General features: G+C 43.5%; 1 protein-coding gene across 2 annotated transcripts in view; it reads left to right on the top strand.

Moving 5' to 3' along the window:
- LOC110520292 (guanine nucleotide-binding protein G(o) subunit alpha) overlaps positions 1-21,196 on the top strand; it is a 150,768-nt gene that overhangs the window by 96,696 nt on the left and 32,876 nt on the right. For both annotated transcript variants that reach the window (XM_036974922.1, XM_036974925.1), the window contains exon 4: positions 20,736-20,896. In XM_036974922.1, coding sequence (XP_036830817.1) covers positions 20,736-20,896 — 161 coding nt within the window. The remainder of the gene's footprint in view (positions 1-20,735; positions 20,897-21,196) is intronic.

The following is a 21,196-nucleotide window of genomic DNA, read 5'->3' as shown; positions in this document are numbered from 1 at the left end:
GAGTCTGAATACTTATGTAAATAAGGTATTTCTTTCCAAAATTTGTCAAAATCTTGTCATTGTGTGTAGATTGATGAGACAAATTAATCATTTTATAAATTTTAGAATAAGGCTGTAACATAACAAAATGTGGAAAAAGTCAAGGGGTCTGAATACTTTCTGAATATACTGTATACTGGATCTCCATCCATCCTTCCACCCAGCAGACAGGGAGATCTAGCGGTAGTGGTGGTCGGATCAGAGCCGACAGGGCTGGAGAAACACGTGTGAATGTTGCAGCCTTTCGTTACTGAGCCCAGTAATATTCTTCTTAGATAGGTGCTCTACTGTTCTGCTCTCACCACCAGTCCACAGCTCCACACCAAGAGAGATCTGTGCTCTAAGTCTGACTCATTTTCCAGAATAATTCAAAGGCAGATATTTGGCTAATTTGAGTACCCTACTGTTTGAGATAAATGACCTTGCTTGCTTATCTAAACCAGTGAACCCAGTAGAATGCCTATTAGCCGATATTGCCCTTGGAACAGAATAATAAATGGTAGGCTATTGATTGTTGTGGTTTGAGATAATATCAATGCTGTGTAACTGTGGAGCTGTTCACAATTAGAAAACCTGCTGGCTGCTGATTCACACACTACCACTGAATATAGTCAGTAGAATTTCTCAGCATAGACAGTATACAACAACACAAACATGCTCCAATATAATCATGATGCTTCAGCAGCATTTACACTATCGTAGGCAATATTTGTATCCCTCCGGATCATCATGGACCTTTCAGTAGTGGTAATAATAATTTTTAATAGCTGTGGGAGCGTCATTCAGGATGGTGTGTGGACTCCACCTCCATACTCCATCTTCAGAGCTATCCCTCCCTTCCAAACCTCTTACATTATGAGCAAAATGAGCAGTTAGGCCTTTCCCTGGCTGCTTTTTCTGTTGCTATTGGTTAAATGGTAGAGTACTGTGCTGCTGGAGGAAGGCTGGAGGAAGGGAAGGGGTGTGTAAGGGGAGGAGAAGAGGCTGAAGGGGGAATGAAGGGGAGTGTAAGATGACATAAGAAGAAGATGGCCCCAACATGTCTGGACTCTTAATGGAGTGCTTTTCTAGAAGTATCTTTCTCTCTACTTCGCCTCCCTTTTACTTTCTCACCCTCTTCCTCTCTCTCTCACTTTCTCTCCAATTTTTCTTTCTCTGTTTCTCATTGTGCTTTTTTTAGTACACACACACACACTCTCTCTCTCTTCTCTCTCTCTCTCTCTCTCTCTCTCTCTCTCTCTTCTCTCTCTCTCTCTCTCTCTCTCTCTCTCTCTCTCTCTCTCTCTGTCTCTCTCTCTCTCTCTCTCTCTCTCTCTCTCTCTCTCTCTCTCTCTCTCTCTCTCTCTCTCTCTCTCTCTCTCTCTGTCTCTCTCTCTCTCTCTCTCTCTGTCTCTCTCTCTCTCTCTCTCTCTGTCTCTCTCTCTCTCTCTCTCTCTCTCTCTCTCTCTCTCACACACACACACACACACACACACACACACACACACACACACACACACACACACACACACACACACACACACACACACACACACACACACACACACACACACACACACACACACACACACACACCCTGGTATTAGGCTCTGGACAGTGTTGATGACAGGCAGCTAGACCAGGCAGTGACCTGCTCCTAACCTTCAGGCCTACATTGACCTGTTTGCACTCCTATCTGAACATCCATGCCACCATTCACAGATTTCTGATGCTAGACCCCACTTGTTTACTTATTTAGATGCTGTTTGAATTATGGAAGAGCAAACAATCAAATAGCAGTCTCCTTGAAACGGTTTACGGAGTTTGCCCAGTCTGAAAAGGATCGTGAAAATATGCAACTGAAAAGAATCTGACTCGTGTTGCCACCCATGGGTACCATTTAAAACACATGGAAATAATTGGTCAACCATACGAGCCATCCATCAGCATAGTGATAGATATACAGATCTAGTTGTGGTTCAGTGGGCCATCAATACTGCCGGCCATGGTTGAATTGTCCACTGCTCGCCAAAAGACAACAATATTTATGTAAGTATGTATCCCCTCTGCCAGCTTTTTGACTATAGATCAGGATAAGTGCAGTTTATGCTGATGTAGAAGCTGTATTTAAAACTTCTAGAGGAGCAGAGCAGTTCTAACACCACATCAACTCAGCCATACCCATCATTTTAAAACCAGACCCTAGGCCCTGGTGAAAAACTCAGGCACTCTGCAGTATGATCTCTCTGCATTATTCAACGAATATTTTAACATTATCTTTGTCAGTTGTTCGTGCTCACATCCAGTGAATTGAACAATAGCACTGCTCTGCAAATGTGTGCATTTGTGTGTGTGTGTGTGTGTGTGTGTGTGGTGTGTGTGTGTGTGTGTGTGTGTGTGTGTGTGTGTGTGTGTGTGTGTGTGTGTGTGTGTGTGTGTGTGTGTGTGTGTGTGTGTGTGTGTGTGTGTGTGTGTGTGTGTGTGTGAAAACAGTTCCTGCCAGTAGCTATGGGTTAATGTATGACTCTTTTATCTTCTCCATCTAGCCCCGGACAGCAGTGCTCCATGCAGAGCCCAGCTGAGAGCAGACTGGATAGAGAGTGTGGGTAGCTAGTGTGAGGCCCAGGCTGAATAGAGCTGGAGTGAATGGGTTGGCTGAGGAATGGAGCGGGGGATGGGGAGGAGAGGAAAGGAAGCAAAAGGACAGAAAAGGATGGAAGATGTGAAATTTGTTTGGGAGGGGTGGGGCTAGATGTAGTCTCAAAGTGCCCAGCTAGCCGGCCAGCTGGTGCTTTCTAACCATTTGCTGCAGAGAGCTGAGCCCCTGGGCTGTCTTCCAGGAGTTCTACACACACATACACTCTCTCACACTCACACACGGCCACAGACATGCACGCACACACACACAACCACATGCATGGGCGCAAACCACACATACACACATACTGTAAACACACACAGAGACAGACACACTCAATAGTTTTTGTTGGAGGGTTTTTGACCAAGCCAAATTGTGCCACTATTTCAATTAATTACATTGTGTTTGGCAGCCACAGTAGATGTTATTCAGCCCACTTAACTTATTCAGTTTAAGTCATTTTCTGTCAGTATTCCAAATAAAGTCATGTTTAGTAATGTTCAATATGGAAAATGCAATGGAAACATTAGAAAAGCAGCAGATTCAATATCTAAATTCTTACCAGGGTCAGCTCTACTGCACCATAACTCTCAATGGGCAGATGAGAAAAGAAGCCATCATCAGCAATCAATGACAATCACTCCAAATGAAAAAGCAATTGCTAAACCTAAACAGTTAAATACCATCGCCGAACCATGCTTTCATCCAGATTAAATCGAAATTGTCATCACAAAAAATCTGGCCTCTGTGTAATCAAAATGGTTTGCAGATTAAAATAAGCATAAGGGAACAATGAATTCAATGAAATGTGGATGGGATTGCCCATGATCAAGGGACAGCTCGGCTTACCATTAGACACTTAGGATCAGACAGTAGTAGTAGTATTTGTAGTAGTAGTAGTAGAGTATTAGTAGTAGCAGTAGGCTAGTAGTAGTAGTAGTAGTATGCTATTAGTAGTAGTAGTAGTAGTAGTAAGCTATTAGTAGTAGACATAGTAGTAGTAGGCTAGTAGTAGTAGTAGTGTTAGTAGTAGTAGTATGCTAGTAGTAGTAGTAGTAGTAGGCTAGTAGTAGTAGTATTCGTAGTAGTAGTATGCTATTAGTAGTAGTAGTAGGCTAGTAGTAGTAGTAGTAGTAGTGTTAGTAGTAGTAGTGTTAGTAGTAGTAGTATGCTATTAGTAGTAGACGTAGTAGTAGTAGTAGGCTAGTAGTAGTAGTAGTAGTAGTAGTAGTAATAGTAGTGTTAGTAGTAGTAGTATGCTATTAGTAGTAGACGTAGGAGTATGCTAGTAGTAGTAGTAGTAGTATGCTATTAGTAGTAGTAGTAGTAGTAGGCTAGTAGTAGTAGTAGTAGTAGTAGTGTTAGTAGTAGTAGTAGTATGCTATTAGTAGTAATAGTAGGCTAGTAGTAGTATGCTATTAGTAGTAGAAGTAGTAGTAGTAGGCTAGCAGTAGTAGTAGTAGTAGTAGTAGTAGTATGCTATTAGTAGTAGAAGTAGTAGTAGTAGTAGTAGTAGTATGCTATTAGTAGTACAAATAGCAGTAGTAGGCTAGTAGTAGTAGTAGTGTTAGTAGTAGTAGTATGCTATTAGTAGTAGTAGTAGTAGTAGTAGTAGTAGTATGCTATTAGTAGTAGAAGTAGTAGTAGTAGTATGCTATTAGTAGTAGAAATAGCAGTAGTAGGCTAGTAGTAGTAGTAGTGTTAGTAGTAGTAGTATGCTATTAGTAGTAGTAGTAGGCTAGTAGTAGTTGGTGTTGTAGTTGTAGGCTATTAGTATTAGTAAGCTTAATAGTAGTAGTAGTAGTATGCTGTTAGTAATAGAAGTAGTAGTAGTAGGCTAGTAGTAGTAGTAGTAGTAGTAGTAGTAATAGTAGTAGTAGTATGCTATTAGTAGTAGTAGTAGTAGTAGTAGTATTCGTAGTAGTAGTATGCTATTAGTAGTAGTAGTAGGGTAGTAGTAGTAGTAGTAGTAGTAGTGTTAGTAGTAGTAGTAGTAGTAGTGTCAGTAGTAGTAGTATGCTATTAGTAGTAGTAGTAGTAGGCTAGTAGTAGTAGTAGTAGTAGTAGTAGTAGTGTTAGTAGTAGTAGTATGCAATTAGTAGTAGTAGGCTAGTAGTAGTAGTAGTAGTAGTAGTGTTAGTAGTAGTATGCTATTAGTAGTAGACGTAGTAGTAGTAGGCTAGTAGTAGTAGTATGCTATTAGTAGTAGACGTAGTAGTAGTATGCTATTAGTAGTAATAGTAGGCTAGTAGTAGTAGTAGTAGTAGTAATATGCTATTAGTAGTAGAAGTAGTAGTAGTAGGCTAGTAGTAGTAGTATGCTATTAGTAGTAGAAGTAGTAGTAGTGGTAGTAGTAGTAGTATGCTATTAGTAGTAGAAGTAGCAGTAGTAGGCTAGTAGTAGTAGTAGTAGTAGTAGTAGCAGTAGTAGTATGCTATTAGTAGTAGAAGTAGTAGTAGTAGGCTAGTAGTAGTAGTAGTAGTGTTAGTAGTAGTAGTAGTAGTAGTAGTAGTAGTAGTAGTGTTAGTAGTAGTATGCTATTAGTAGTAGCAGTAGGCTAGTAGTAGTTGTTGTTGTAGTTGTAGGATATTAGTATTAGTAAGCAAATAGTAGTAGTCATAGTAGTAGTAGTAGTATGCTATTAGTAGTTGGCTAGTAGTAGTAGTAATAGTAGTAGTAGTAAATAGTTGTATGCTATTAGCAGTAGTAATAGTAGTAGGTTATTATTATTAGTAGTAGTAGTAAACTCAGCAAAAAAAGAAAAGTCCCTTTTTCAGGACCCTGTCTTTCAAAGATCATTTGTAAAAATCCCAATAACTTCACAGATCTTCATTGTAAAGGGTTTAAACACCGTTTCCCATGCTTGTTCAATGAACCATAAACAATTCATGAACATGCACCTGTGGAACAGTCGTTAAGACACTAACAGCTTACAGACGGTAGGCAATTAAGGTCACAGTTATGAAAACTTAGGACACCTAAGAGGCCTTTCTACTGACTCTGGAAAAACACCAAAAGAAAGATGCCCAGGGTCCCTGCTCATCTGCGTGAACGTGCCTTAGGCATGCTGCAAGGAGGCATGAGGACTGCAGATGTGGCCAGGGCAAGAAATTGCAATGTTCATACTGTGAGACGCCTAAGACAGCGCTACAGGGAGTAAGGCAGGTCCTCACCAGACATCACCGGCAACAATGCTGCCTATGGGCACAAACCCACTGTCGCTGGACCAGACAGGACTGGCAAAAGTGCTCTTCACTGACGAGTCGTGGTTTTGTCTCCAGGGGTGATGGTCGGATTTGTGTTTATCGTCAAAGGAATGAGCGTTACACAAGGCCTGTACTCTGGAGCGGGATCAATTTGGAGGTGGAGGGTCCATCATGGTCTGGGGTGGTGTGTCACAGCATCATCGGACTGAGCTTGTTGTCATTGCAGGCAATCTCAATGCTGTGCGTTATAGGGAAGACATCGTCCTCCCTCATGTGGTACCCTTCCTGCCTAACAACAAACCTACTATGACTACAACTATGATTACTAATACTATAGTAGTAGTAGTAGTAGAAATAAGTTATAAGCAGTAGTAATAGTAATAGTAGAATATTAGTGGTAGTGGTAGTAGGATATTAGCAGTAGTAGTTAGTAGTAGTCGTAGTAGTCATAGTTATAGTCATAGTTGTAGTAGGCTATTAGCAGGAGTAGTTAGTTGTAGTCATAGTAGTAGTAGTAGTAGTAGTAGTTGTAGGATATTAGCAGTAGTAGTAGTAGTAGGGTATTAGCACCTCGAGTAGTTAGTGGTAGTAGTAGTAGTAAAAGTGGTAGGCTAGTAGTAGTAGTAGTAAAAGTAGTAGGCTATTAGTAGCACTATTAGTCATGGTAGTAGTAGTAGTAATAGTAGTAGTAGTAGCAATAGTAGTAATCATAGTTGTAGTAGGCTATTAGCAGTAGTCAAAGTAATAGTAGTACTAGTAGTAGGCTATTAGTAGGCTATTAGTAGTAGTAGTAATAGCAGTTGTGGTAGTAGTAATCGTCTATTAGCAGTAGTAGTAGTATTAATACTAGTAATAGTAGTAATAGTAGCTGGTGAAGGGACAGAGACAGGGATAAGTTAACCAAGGTATTTATTGCAAGTGGGGGGAGGCAGGGGGAGCTCAGGCAGGTAACAGAGAACCAGGAACTGAGTCTGCGGCCGGGGCGAGGGGAGTAGGGGCAGGGTAAGCAGGTCCAGAGCGGAATCCAAGGAAGCAGTAAAGCGGAGTTCCAGGGCTAGGAAGCAGGACTGACGAGACGAGGGACTGGAGACAGGGACCAGAGTCAGAGTGGACGAAACTGTAGTGGAGAGAAAAGCAGCGTCAGGCTAGGGAAAACAGGCACCACAGGATAACAAGATCTATGCAGGAACAAACGACTTGAAATGCAGACTGACTGAGCAGAGGCTACGATCTGGCAGCGTGGAAGTGGCAGGGCTGAGTATTTGTAGAGGTCTTGATTATGGAACATGTTGCAGCTGGTGGTGATCTGCTCTGACTCCAGTACACCTGTTTCCACTCACACAATCAGATACACCCACACAGAGAGGGAGAGAGCACTGGGGGAGTGGGGGCAGATTAGGGAGACACAGGATGAGAAGTAGAGGGCGTGGCAAGGGCAGATGTAACAGTAGCAGTAGGCTATTAGCAGTAGTAGCTAAAAGTAGTAGATGGATGATGTCCACTGGAGACGTCCTATCCTGTCCTGTTTCCCCTGGTCCCAACAGTATGTTCCAGTTCAACTGGTGATTGACTGCCACAGTGTGGCTAATGCTACTTCCAGAAAAGGCAGCTGTAGCCTAGGCTAGGCTTGGTGTGGGAGATGGGTGGTTGTGGCAATAACCGCTTATACTGTATTTAATTGTCTGCCTGAGAGCTTCGCAAAGACAGCAGGAATACACTGCTTGCACAAACAAACACACACACACACACACACACACACACACACACACACACACACACACACACACACACACACACACACACACACACACACAAATACACACAGGTATGCATACAAACTTTGATTTGATTTGAGATATGCATGTGTGTTTTAGTGTGTTTGTGTGTGGGTTACAGACAGAGCACTTGGGACAATGGTGGTTTGAGTGACTACTTTTCTCAGTGTTTTATAGACGCATTAGCATTCTTACTGTAAAGGTACTGTGTGTACTTTTTCATCTAACAAACTGAGAAAATAAGAATCTAATTCAACAGTTCTTATCTTACAGCTATCAAACTAATGCATTCAGAGCTGAGATGTATATTTAGCTGATGAGCAGCAATCGTCCCTGCTGTCTGTGTGTGTATGTGTGTGTGTGTGCCAGTTTAAGTGTGCTGTGTGTCCAGTCCTCTCTTCCACACCACTGGCTACTGGTGGTTTGTTAGTCTTGGGCGTGATTATGTTCCTCTCGCCACACAGAGGGAGCACCAGCTTGTTTTTCCTGGTTTGTCGGTAACACTGTGGACATCTCGTTTTCTGGCCTTCCTGCTCTCTTCCCTTCCCTCTCTCTCAGGGTGGATTTTCATTCATTTTTCCATAAGCTGTGCTGTACTGCTAGGAAACAGGCGGTTGCCACAGAGACACAGCTCATCGGACACTTGAAGAGGAACAGGAACAGTACATCTATGTGATCTCAGCCTTTCATTGGCCGGGATGGCTCTGAATAGGGCCCGGACTTTCTTTCTTTTTACATTTTCTCTGCTTTTTTTTATTTTTCCTTCTCCCTATAAAACACCATATCTCTCAGAGGCTTAAGTGGGGGGATACTATGGCTTCCTGTTGGTGCTATTTGAAGTGGTTTAAGGGGTGGAATTGCATTGGATTCATTTTAAATCCAAGGTTTATCCTCTGTGATCGGTACCTCAATACTTACATACTGTACATAGAGAGAATATGGGAGGGAACACATCCCTTCTCCATTGTTGCACTCGTCTCTCACCCATTCTTTACTAATGGACCACCACTACTACTACAACCTGAGTATGAAATGAAAAGTTATAGGTCAGGATGATGACAAAGCAGTAACGTTAAGACAGGAGAAGATATGGATCCTGTTGCACTCTGTCTAATTACCCCTCCCTGTGTGGTGTCCCGGGGGTCCTGCCAGGCGGGCGCCACTGTGGGCCAACTCCACCCCCACCTGTGGGCACGTCATTTCCACCTGGCTGGGTACACAGGCCTGTCTAATTACTGGCCAGCCTGCCATAGCAATGAGCCAACGCCCATGTTGTTTGTTATTCGCAGGCTTAATTTGATTTCCCCCTTCAAATTTATCTGGGACACCTGAGATGGGTGGGGTTAAGGGTTGGAGATAGCTCCGTATGGGGGTGCAACAGAAAGGATGTTGTGTTTTTCCTGCATGCTGTACCTACTCTGGCCATGCGCCTAGACAGAGAGTGAGGAGTGAGATAGCTGAGATCCTCTGGTAATGTTCATGGTGCATCCAGCAACCCTACTGAAGCCATGTAGCTACCTGCCTACTAGTAGGTGTAATATTAACCACATAGCCTATTGCCTGTGCAGAATGGTGAGAAAGATTGACACCTAAAAGGCCGGAGTCTCACTGAGGTGTGTTTCAGAGGGGTGAAGGTGGCAGCTTGTGTGAAGTCTATGAAGTCTCTGAGACAGAGAGGAGCTGAAATGAAAACTGAGCAGAGAGAAGTGGGGAGGAGCGGGCCGGGCTGATGTTGTTGGAGACAGCAGTGGAGTGGAGAGACTCAGACAAGCAGAGCAGAGTGGAGCGCTCTTTAACTCTAAAAGTCCAGAGTTCCACAAGTTTCTCTGTGGCATCTCATAGGTCAGGGAGCTAGCAGCAGAGCAGGCAACAGAGCGGGCAGCAGAGCAGGCAGCAGAGCAGGCAGCAGAGCGGGCAGCAGAGCAGGCAGCAGAGCGGGCAGCAGAGCAGGCAGCAGAGTGGGCAGCAGAGCAGGCAGCATGGCAGTGTGACCCAGATCCAGATCTAGTTTCCAGCCACTCAGTGGTGTGCATGTACTGTAGGTCTCTGACAATGAGGATAATGTCCCTGATTCTATTATTACAGAGAGAAAGAGACATAGATCTGACAGTAGAGGTTCAAACTCTTGGTACATACAGTAAGTGAAACAAGACATGACATGCATGGTGGAATGAACGTTTGGTTAACGTTAGTATGGAAACAGAAAACCAAACAGCACAAAAACAGCACATCACCTGGCCTTGTGACGTTTCATTGAGGATGTTTCTAGTTTTGTTCTGGTCTGTTTGAATATGAACTTAATGTTTCTTTGATATGTTTCACTAAAACAGTCTGCAGTCATATTGGCTTCTGGATTGCTCTGATTGTGAACATCTGGCATATGGAAGACTAATTTGGCTCATGTGTTTCTCTCCACCATTTAGCTTCTGTGTCTCATTTTACTAACCCTACATCATCTGGTGCCTGAATTAGCTAGAGACACTCTTTGATATATATACCTGTTATCATAGGCATGCACAGGCATTTCTCACTACGCAGACAGGTATCATCACCACATGTCCTTTTGAACATTGTGTGGGGAGTGTGTGTATTCCCTGTGCTGGGTGACGTAGCAGCGGGAGGCAGGAGAAGGAGCCACCCCTGGCTGGTTAATGGTGAGGCAATGTGGGGGTCGGGGATGGCAGTGGCTCTGGCGCTCTGTAGCTCAGCTCTGTGTATGTGAGATGAGTGGCGTCCATGGTGGGCATGATCAATGGGCTCCACTTAGTGTGGCAACAGAGGCTGAGCCACAACGCCAAGTACCCTACCACACGGCAGGGCCTTTAAGGCCTGGCTGGCAGCCATTAGGCCACAACTGGACCATTCAGCAAGAAAGCAGAATAACAGTTAAATATTCTATCAGATCAATAATTCAGAGAGGGAGGGAGAGAAAGACAAGAGAGACAGAGAGAGGAAGGGCCTGGTAACCATGGCAACTGTAGCTGACTGTCACATGATGCGGAGGAGTGAAGAGGAAGGCATGGAGGGTGGAACCTGTGAGCCAGTGACAGAGAAAGAGAGACACGATAATGAAGTGAAGAGGAGGGCTGGCAGCAGCGAGGGGGGGTAGTAAATATCTGAGTTTCAATTCAGTGTCCGTTTAGAAAAGACGCCTATCTGTGAATCAGAAGTGCCCCGTGGAGTGTGATGACATAACAATCTATCCAAAGATGATGAGAGAGGTGAGAGGTAAATGGAAAAAAACACACATGGAAAGGGAGGGGTGAAGAAAGAAAGCAGAAGGGACAGGTGAAGAAGGACATGAGGGATAGAGATGAAGAGAGAGAGAGCGATAGAGGGAGAAAGGTGAAGAAATGGGGAATGAAGGAGGCCACTTGGTATTGTTTCAGAATTCCAGTCATGTCTCAGTGGACACAGCCTACTGTGATGTCATTATCGCCATACATACATACACTACATGACCAAAAGTATGTGGACACCTGCTCGTCGAACATCTCATTCCAAAGTCATGGGCATTAATATGGAGTTGGTCCACCCTTTGCTGCTATAACACTACTCTTCTATGAAGGTTTTCCACTAGATGTTGGAACATTGCTGCGGGGACTTGCTTCCATTCAGCCACAAGAGCATTAGTGAGGTCGGGCACTGATGTTGGGAGATTAAGCCTGGCTCGCAGTCGGCGTTCCAATTCATCCCAAAGGTGTTTGATGGGGTTGAGGTCATGGCTCTGTGCAGGTCAGTCAAGTTCTTCCATACCGATCTCGACAAACCATTTCTGTATGGACCTCTCTTTGTGCACGGGGGCATTGCTGAAACAGGAACGGGCCTTCTCCAAACTGTTGCCACAAAGTTGGAAGCAGAGAATCTTCTAGAATGTCATTGTATGCTGTTAATCCATTCTTCTCTAATTAAAAATCTCTCTCCCTAATTTCTGAATGATGTTTGTAATGTCAGTAGGCGACAGTAATCTATGCGTCAGAGCGGGAGGAGCAGGTAGCCTACACATGCACACACACTGGTAAAGATTTCCAACTGGCAGGCAGACACTGGAATAAGTTTCTGAGTGACAGAGTGAGGGCTTTAAATAGACCTTCTCGCTTTTTGGGGGCTGGAAAAAAATGCCCGGAGCCTAAAAGAACGGTTCCCATGATTTTAAATAACTGTTCTGTTCTGGAACAGTATAGATCACTTTCGTTCCCGGTTCTGATTTAAAAAAATATTTGTTATTTTTCTGGTTTGAATAATATCACAGGAGTGCTAATCTTATGTTTCCAAAAACAGAAACAATTTCAAAACAATCTGAGATGGTGGGTGTAGAAATCCTTTTTCTTGTGTTTTTTGAGGTGGAATGACCTATACAGTATCTACAGTTATTCTCAAAGCACACAATACTGTACCATCCATGTTGAAGAAGAGGTTTGTCCTTGTCTCTATATGAACACTATATATTCAGAGGTATGTGGACACCCCTTCAAAACAGTGGATTCAGCTATTTCAGCCACACCTGTTGCTGACAGGTGTATAAAATCAAACACACAGCCGTGCAATCTCCATAGACAAGCTCAGTGACCATCATAGGATGCCACCTTTACAACAAGTCAGTTCGTCAACTTTCGGCCCTGCTAGAGCTGCCCCAGTCAACTGTAAGAGCTGTGAAGTGAAGTGGAAACGTCTAGGAGTAACAAAGGCTCAGCCGCAAGCTCACAGAATGGGACCGCCGAGTGCTGAAGCACGTAGCGTGCAAAAATCGTCTGTCCTTGGTTGCAACACTCAGTACCAAGATCCAAACTGCACCTGGAAGCAACATCAGCACTAGAGTCAGCACTAGAACTGTTCGTCGGGAGCTTCCTGAAATTTGTTTCCATGGCTGCACAATGACAAGCTTCGCCTGGAGTGGTGTAAAGCTCGCCGCCATTGGACTCTGGAGCAGTGGAAACTCATTCTCTGGAGTGATGAATCAAGCTTCACCATCTGGCACTCTGACAGACGAATCTGGGTTTGGCGGTAGCCTGAAGAACGCTACCTGCAAGAATGCATAGTGCCAAATGTAAAGTTTGGTAGAGGAAGAATAATGGCCTGGGGCTGTTATCCATGGTTTGGGCTACGCCCCTTCGTTCCAGTGAAGGAAAACCTTAACTAGTTAAGGATACTATGGTTATCACTTTTCACATTGGATTTATTAACTACAAAAAGGTAAGACGTGTTTATATTACATTTCTGGTGCCACTCTGCACACACAAGCTTGTTAGCTAGCTAGCAAGTTAGCTCTGGTCCAACGTTAAGTCAACTCTCCGAAGTTCAAAGACATTCAAAGTTCCTTCATAGAAGCCACTCCTCCTTAGGTATAATTGTGTGGTTTTAATTCAGATAATGCTTGTCATAACAAGATGCCCGGCGCTTCAAGAAAAGCCTCCTCCACCACTTTCTCTCACTCTCTCCCCACCCACACAATTTTAGTCGCATCTTGCACCCTACACTTCTGTTTGTCCAATGCATGTAAACAACTATAGCTTGCCCGCTCCATAGAAAGCTGCTCTATCTGCACTGATTGGTGATGTCATTTAATGTCATGCAAAATGTACTTTTTGGGGGGATCGAACCGGTTCAGAACTTTATTTGGCTGGTCGGAACTGTGGAACGGAACAAAAACATTGATGGTTCTGTTCCGAAAAAAACGATTTCATTTAGAAAATCATTTAGGATCCCATGTTTCATGAGCTGAAATAAAAGATCCCAGAAATGTTCCATATGCACGAAAAGCGTATTTCTCTACATTTCTTTGTGCAAATCTGTTTACCTCCCTGTTAGTGAGCATTTATATTTTCCAATATAATCCATCCACCTGACAGGTGTGGCATATCAAGAAACTGATTAAACAGCATGATCATTACACAAGTGCACCTTGTGCTAGGGACAATAGAAGGCCACTCTAAAATGTGCAATTTGGTCACACAACACAATGCCACATGTCTCAAGTTTTGTGGGAGCGTGCAATTGACATGCTGATTGCGTGTATGGCGTCATGTGTGGGTGTGTGGTTGGCTGACGTCAGCATTGTGAACAGAGTGCTCCATGGTGGCAGTGGGGTTATGGTATGGGCAGGCATAAACTACGAACAACGAACACAATTGCATTTTATCGATGGCAGTTTGAATGCACAGAGATACCGTGATGAGATCCTGAGGCCCATTGTCGTGCCATTCATCCACCACCATCACCTCATGTTTCAGCATGATAAATGGTGGTCACACCAGATACTGACTGGTTTTCTGATACCGACTGGTCTTCCATGCCCCTACTGTGACCAACATATGCTTATCTGTATATGGGTTCATCAGTCCATGGGGGACTTTTGACCATTTCTTTGGATTCCTCGTCTTACTCATTGTTAGAAAAAACCTTTGGTCCAAATCAAAAGTTAGGGAATATATTTATTGAATATTATATGAATCCTATAAATTAAAAATGCCAATTTGTGTGCAATCAATTAGCTTAATTTCTCAGAGATCCAATTATATTTCAACAAAATAATGTTGCAGGAATACTAATCTTATCTGTTTCTAACTACAGAAACGATTTCAGAACAATCTGAGATGGTGGGTGTCATGGCTTGCTGAAATGACATGGAATGACCCGTATTCTAATGTACTGTGTTCTTTTCTATTGAATATGCTGGCAGGGTGGCCTTTCTCTGGCTTCATGCTGGTTTACCTTCAGCTACGTTCTTCTCTGCTGGATTATGCTCTACAGTTATGTGTGGCCAGGTGATTATCATAGATGTTGATACCGAATGCAGTTTTGTTTTCATATGGAGCTTCCTGAAGAATGCCCATTTTGGGGCCCATTTTGTGCCCCAGGACAGCTAATGCTATTGAGCATTGATCTTTGACCTTTTCCTCCAAGGCTAATTCAACTGTGCTGCTCACAGAAAGACATCCATTCATTGGCCTCACACTCCAGCTGTGGGGCCAAATTCACAAGCACAGAGAGGGGAATAAAGGGAAAAGACAGAGAAAGGAGAGGTTTATGTAAATAACAGTAGTATCAGAGCTTGGTCTCAGGAAATTGAATCAGGCCACTGGTCTCTCCTGGGAGAGGCAGGGGAAGCAGCCATTTGACCTGCCAAGCGTATGTGTCTGTCTGTCTGTTTCCTGCATGTTCTAGGTTTAGAGGCTCCCAGCCCATCTATGGCCCATAGCTGACCCCTCTATCTCTCTGGCTCTGATTAGCCCACTGTCTAATTGTAATGTGTCATGAAGGTTTGTCCACAGACCAATCATATGTTTGTATAGTTACTGTACAGTACAGGACACAACATGTGGTAAAGAGAGAGACGTAAACTGAAGTGATCAATGTTTTCCTTATCTGTTACAGGCCAATAATGGAGGCTCCAGGGGTTTTAACAGCCTCTGCTGTGGTTGTGCTGTAATCAGAGTAGCATCTCTCCTCTGAGGAGCTCAGTGCAGGCGGCTGCCACAGTATCTCCCTATATTGTACCTTGTTTAGGGCCATGAGGCCCAGTGATCCATGTCCAAGCACAAATACACACACACACACACAGTCATCACAGCATCACATCCATAATTACTGTACAACCTCTCAGGATCATCAATGGAATGGAGTGCTGTTCAGCTCACCCACCACACATACTGTTACAGTGGAACAGGAAGTTATGTAACCCAGGGGTAAAGTACTAGCCTACTAGCCTGATCACAGATCTCTTTGTGCTGTATAGCCAAGTCATACAGTATGGTCCTTGTTATGCCAAACATAACAGATCTGGGACCAGGCTAGTATAGTATTGCATGTAGCCTAAACATATCCTAAACTATGTTTAACCTGCACCCCTTTATCCCCATCCCTATTCTAATCCTCTGTTTTTAGCTGTGGTCAAAAGGTTTATTCTTGAAGATAACAAGGTAGCAGTAGCTTAGAATGGGAGTACAGTAGGACACGAGGCATCGTAATGACACAGTCTGAGAAGGGATTATCATCATACCAATAAACAGGCACTTTGCGGCCTTGTTTTAATCCTAATCTGTGCTGGTGCTGGGGTGTAGTGGTGCTGGGTGAGAAGGGTAAGCAGGGAGGCACCTGTTTGATGTGGGCCCACACAAGACCAGGAGGCAGGCAGGGTGCAGGTAGCAGCCAGGCTCAGGAAGGGACCAGGGACCATATATACAGTATCTCAGCAGTAAGTAGATCGTCTCTGATGGCCCTGCCCTAGTTAGGAAGGAAAGGTTGCCTCTGTCGCTGCCTCAACACCAGTGGAGGCTGCTGAGGAAAGGACAGCTCATAATAATGGCTAGAATGGAGTCAATGGAATGGCATCAACCACATGGAAACCACCTGTTTGTGTTTGATACCACTCCATTCCAGCTTTATTATGAGCCGTTCTCCCCTCAGCAGCCTCCACTGCTTAACACTAAATCAATGGAGGCTATCTTGACTAGACTGGGCCCATGGAGTTTATAATGCGCCACATTTCACAGTCCAGAATTTTACATTTCACAGTCCCTAGGTTTCCATGCTGCAAAGGTGGGATGAGGTTTATGCTTGAAGGTGCTATCAGCCTTTCCCTGTATTGGGCTATTCACGTTTCTTCTCTTCACTTTGGAAAACATCCATTTAGGATTGGGGTAAGGAATGTGGATAAATGCCCACTCAGGCTGATATCAGTCAGGGGTCAGTGCAGTTGGTTCCTCTCAGGCCATGCGTGGGTTTGTTTTTGTTTTGACTGTTGAAACCGTCTATAGTGGAAGAGGTGCGACCTACAGAGTTCACAGGTCCTGTACTTAAAGGTTAGGATTACTAGGAAGGAGGAGAGAGAGTCTCCCCTGTCCAATCAAAAACATTTTACCCAACTCTGTCATCAATCACCATGTTGATCTGTCGAAAGACTGGGCGCTTTCGACATTGCAGTCAACTTTAAAGGTGAGTCAAATCACCTTGCATCATAAATAACTCATCAATATTATTTGTTTGTCAGTCAGTCACAATTTACCCATGATACATCACAGTTTTGATGCTCTCAGACACGTCCTGAATGTCTATTGGCAAGCTTTATTTGAGCAGCCATCTTGGAACAGGTAATATGGTAATACAGGTGGTATAATCATTTAAGCTACAACAGCAGCTTCTTGGTTTCCTAGTCTCAGTTCATCTCACAGTGAGAGGTATTTTAGTGTCAGACTTTAATTGGTGATAGCAGTTCCTGTCACTTCTCCTGTGCTGGGCTCCAGATGTCTCCAGTGCTCTCATGCCGATGTGAACAATGCAGTCTCACTCTCCCACCAGGTATAACACTGTATAGCGTAGAGAATCTACGGAGATCACAGATTCCAACCTGATTCTCAGTTCTCTCTCTGCTATCAACACTCTATCTTCCATTTCTCACACTTGTTTTTGTGCTGATTTGGGTTGAAGTGTTCCTCCCTATCCCTGCTCAGTTGGCTGGCCTAGCCTCTCTCCCCCAGGTTAGGACTGCTGAGGGAGTCTGACCCTAAAATGCTGGGCTTTGTCAAAGCTAAGCTGCCTGGCTCTCCTGCTTAAAGGAACAAAACCCTCTTTTCAGTGCCTTGGCTGCAGACACTGCATGGCTTTGTGTTTGAGTGTAACTTTGGATCGATGCTACATAAAGAGGACTGAAGGACATTGGTGAAATGACGTAAGGAGGGGAAGTGTTAAGCAAGTGAGGAGATTAGAGGAAGTGAAAAAGAGAGAAAGAGCCATTTCTCCTGCCATCTTTTTTTTCTGTAACATCCTCTTGCCTCATCCTCTCTACCATTATAGAGGAGATTGCAGCTAGAAGGTGGGTGTGTGTGTGCACACAACATGTGTATCCAGTGTGTAGATCATTATCAATGACTGGGTATTGATCAGCTTCAGAGCAGGAGCAGGTGGTGAAACAGAAGCTGAGGAGGGTTTTCTTTTTTTCTTAGTGATGCCCCATGACCTTTGCTCTGTTGGTAACTACGCTCCTGATTGGTGCTGTGAGTGGCAGACAGGCTGGAGAGCATGTCACAGGACAGACTAGAGCCTGTTAGTCAAGTACTATGGTTGGTGTCAACTAGAGGTCGACCGACTATGATTTTTCAACGCCAGATACCGGTTATTGGAGGACCAAAAAAGCCGATACCGATTAATCGGACGATTATTTTTTTTTTATTTGTAATAATGACAATTACAACAATACTGAATGAACACTTATTTTAACTTCATATAATACATCAATAAAATCAATTTAGCATCAAATAAATAATGAAACATGTTCAATTTGGTTTAAATAATGCAAAAACTAAGTGTTGGAGAAGAAAGTAATATGTGCCAATATGCAATATGTGCCATGCATGTGCCATGTAAAAATGTGTGCCATGTAAAAATGTGTGCCATGTAAAATATGTTTGTTTGTTATGAAAACTTGAAACCGGCCCTAATTAATCGGCCATTCCGATTAATCGGTCGACCTCTAGTGTCAACTGCACATGGTCACTCAGAGAGGGCATACAGGTCAATGACTCCCTACACTCCCATGTTATCACACCCCAATACTCACTACAGAGAAACCACTGGGTTCTGATCTCAAGCCTTTGAGAAACAAGTGTCTGCCCTCCTCCAGCCTTCTCTCACTCTGTCCTCGGAGAGGAACAGAGATTACAGCTGCACTCTATTGTCGTGGTGACCCTCTCACTGTATATATTGTTTATGCTGTTTAGCAGACACTTTTTAAGTATGGACGGTCCCAGGAATCGACCTCACTATCCTGGTATAGCAAACGCCATGCGCTACCAACTAAGCTACAGAGGACCACTGTCTCAGTGTCTCTATTTTTTATTTTTATTTCATGTGTCCTTTATATCTGTGTATCGTGTGTGTGTGTGTGTGTGTGTGTGTGTGTGTGTGTGTGTGTCAGGTTTTAGTGTGGAATAGGGGTCCGAGTCCACAGGAAGCGGGTGGGATTAGCAGCTGCAGAGGAGAGAGGCAGAGTAGTGGGGCACACACACACACACACACACACACACACACACACACACACACACACACACACACACACACACACACACACACACACACATGATGCCCAGCCTGTAACTGAGTTACTGTTGCAGGCCTCTCTGGCCAGGCAGTGGAGAGTCGGCAGTAAGGGCTAACACACTCTCAGCTTTCCCGGAACCCGTGTGTAGTTCGGGGCATCGTGACTACTGTTTGGTCACTCCTTCCAGGATGATCCTCTACTGTGACCCTTGCATTTGTTGACACTAATGGAATGAAAACAGTTATTTAATTTCAGCGCCTAGATTGGATGTACAGTTGAAGTCGGAAGTTTGTATACACTTAGGTTGTAGTCATCAAAACTTGTTTTTCAACTACTCCACTTGACAAACTATAGTTTTAGCAAGTTGGTTAGCACATGTACTTTGTGCATGACACAAGTGATTCCAACAATTGTTTACAGACAGATTATTTCACTTCACTTTTCACTGTATCACAATTCCAGTGGGTCAGAAATTTACATACGCTAAGTTGACTGTGCCTTTAAACAGCTTGGAACATTCCAGAAAATTATGTCATGGCTTTAGATTCTCCTGATAGGCTAATTGACATTATTTAGGTCAATTGGAGGTGTACCTGTGGATGTATTTCAAGGCCTACCTTCAAACTCAGTGCCTCTTTGCTTGACATCATGGGAAAATCAAAATAAATCAGCCAAGAGCTCTTGCTCCCAAGTCTGGTTCATCCTTAGGAGCAATTTCCAAACACCTGAAGGTGCTACCTTCATCTGTGCAAACAATATTATGCAAGTATAAACACCATGGGACCACGCAGCGTGTCATACTACTCAGGAAGGAGACGTGTTCTGTCTCCTAGAGATGAACATACTTTGGTGCGAAAAGTGCAAATAAATCCCAGAACAACAGCAAATGACCTTGTGAAGGTGCTGGAGGAATCAGTTACAAAAGTATCTATGTCCACAGTAAAACAGTCCTATATTGACATGACCTGAAAGGCTGCTCAGCAAGGAAAAAGCCACTGCTCCAAAACCGACATAAAAAAGATAGACTACGGTTTGCAACTGCACATGGGGACAAAGATTGTACTTTTCTGAGAAATATCCTCTGGTCTGATGAAACAAACATAGAACTGTTTGGCCATAATGACAATCGTTATGTTTGGAAGAAAAAGGAGGAGGCTTGCAAGCCGAAGAACACCCAACCATGAAGCACAGGGGTGGCAGCATCATGTTGTGGCGGTGCTTTGCTGCAGGAGGGACTGGTGCACTTCACAAAATAGATTGCATCATGAGGGAGGAAAATTATGTGGATATATTGAAGCAACATCTCAAAACATCAGTCAGGAAGTTAAAGCTTGGTTGCAAATGGGTCTTCCAAATGTACAATGACCCCAAGCATACTTCCAAAGTTGTGGCAAAATGGCTTAAGGACAACAAAGTCAACGTATTGGAGTGGCCATCACAAAGCCCTGACCTCAATCCTATAGAAAATGTGTGGGTAGAACTGAAAAAGCTTGTGTGAGCAAGGAGACCTACAAACCTGACTCAGTTACACCAGCTCTGTCAGGAATGGGCCAAAATTCACCCAACTTATTGTGGGAAGCTTGTGGAAGGCTACCCGAAACGTTTGACCCAAGTTAAACAATTTAAAGGCAATGCTACGAAATAATAATTGAGTGTATGTAAACTTCTGATCCACCGTGAATGTGATGAAAGAAATAAAAGCTGAAATAAATAATTCTCTCTACTATTATTCTGACATTTCACATTCTTAAAATAAAGTGGTGATCCTACCTGACCTAAGACGGTGAATTTTTACTAGGATTAAATGTCAAGAATTGTGAAAAACTGAGTTTAAATGTATTTGGCTAAGGTGTATGTAAACTTCCGACTTCCGACTTCCGACAACTGTATCTATTTTCTATTTACACTGTAATTTTAGGAGTATTTTTTATCTCTGCACAAATACCTCTATGGTTTTATTCTGTGGTATGAATACTTAATGTGAGTGCTTTGCCTTTTCCTCTCTACAGGCTAGTGTTTATAGGTTGTGCTGTAATGTACCTGTTGTTCCTCTCCCTCCTCAGGCTGATGCTAAGCTGGTGTGTGACGTGGTGAGTCGTATGGAGGACACCGAGCCATACTCTCCTGAGCTCCTGGGGGCTATGATCCACCTGTGGTCCGACTCCGGCATCCAGGAGTGCTTCAGCCGCGCCCGAGAATACCAGCTCAATGACTCCGCCCAATAGTGAGTACTGCTCTACCTCTACCGCCCCTTACAGGAGGGCCGGGTGCTACAGGATCAATACAACTCTCATTACTCTGTTCAAATGATGCTCCTGTTTGTGGATCACACATACATAAACATCATCCACTCACTCCATTAATTTATGTCCATGTGACTGTAGTCATATTCAACAAATATGAATTTGTATCAAACACTTATTTTGTATTTATATGTGCACATACACACAATCATGTAGGTTTTGGAGGGAGATCTTGAGTGCTTGAATTTGGGATTTTCTTAAACAGTGTGTGTTTGTGTGTC

This window comes from Oncorhynchus mykiss, chromosome 1, assembly GCF_013265735.2.
Source record: "Oncorhynchus mykiss isolate Arlee chromosome 1, USDA_OmykA_1.1, whole genome shotgun sequence".
NCBI classification, from domain to species: domain Eukaryota; kingdom Metazoa; phylum Chordata; class Actinopteri; order Salmoniformes; family Salmonidae; genus Oncorhynchus; species Oncorhynchus mykiss.
The sequence above is the reverse complement of the archived record's forward strand: the minus strand, read 5'-3'. Positions and strand labels throughout refer to the sequence as shown.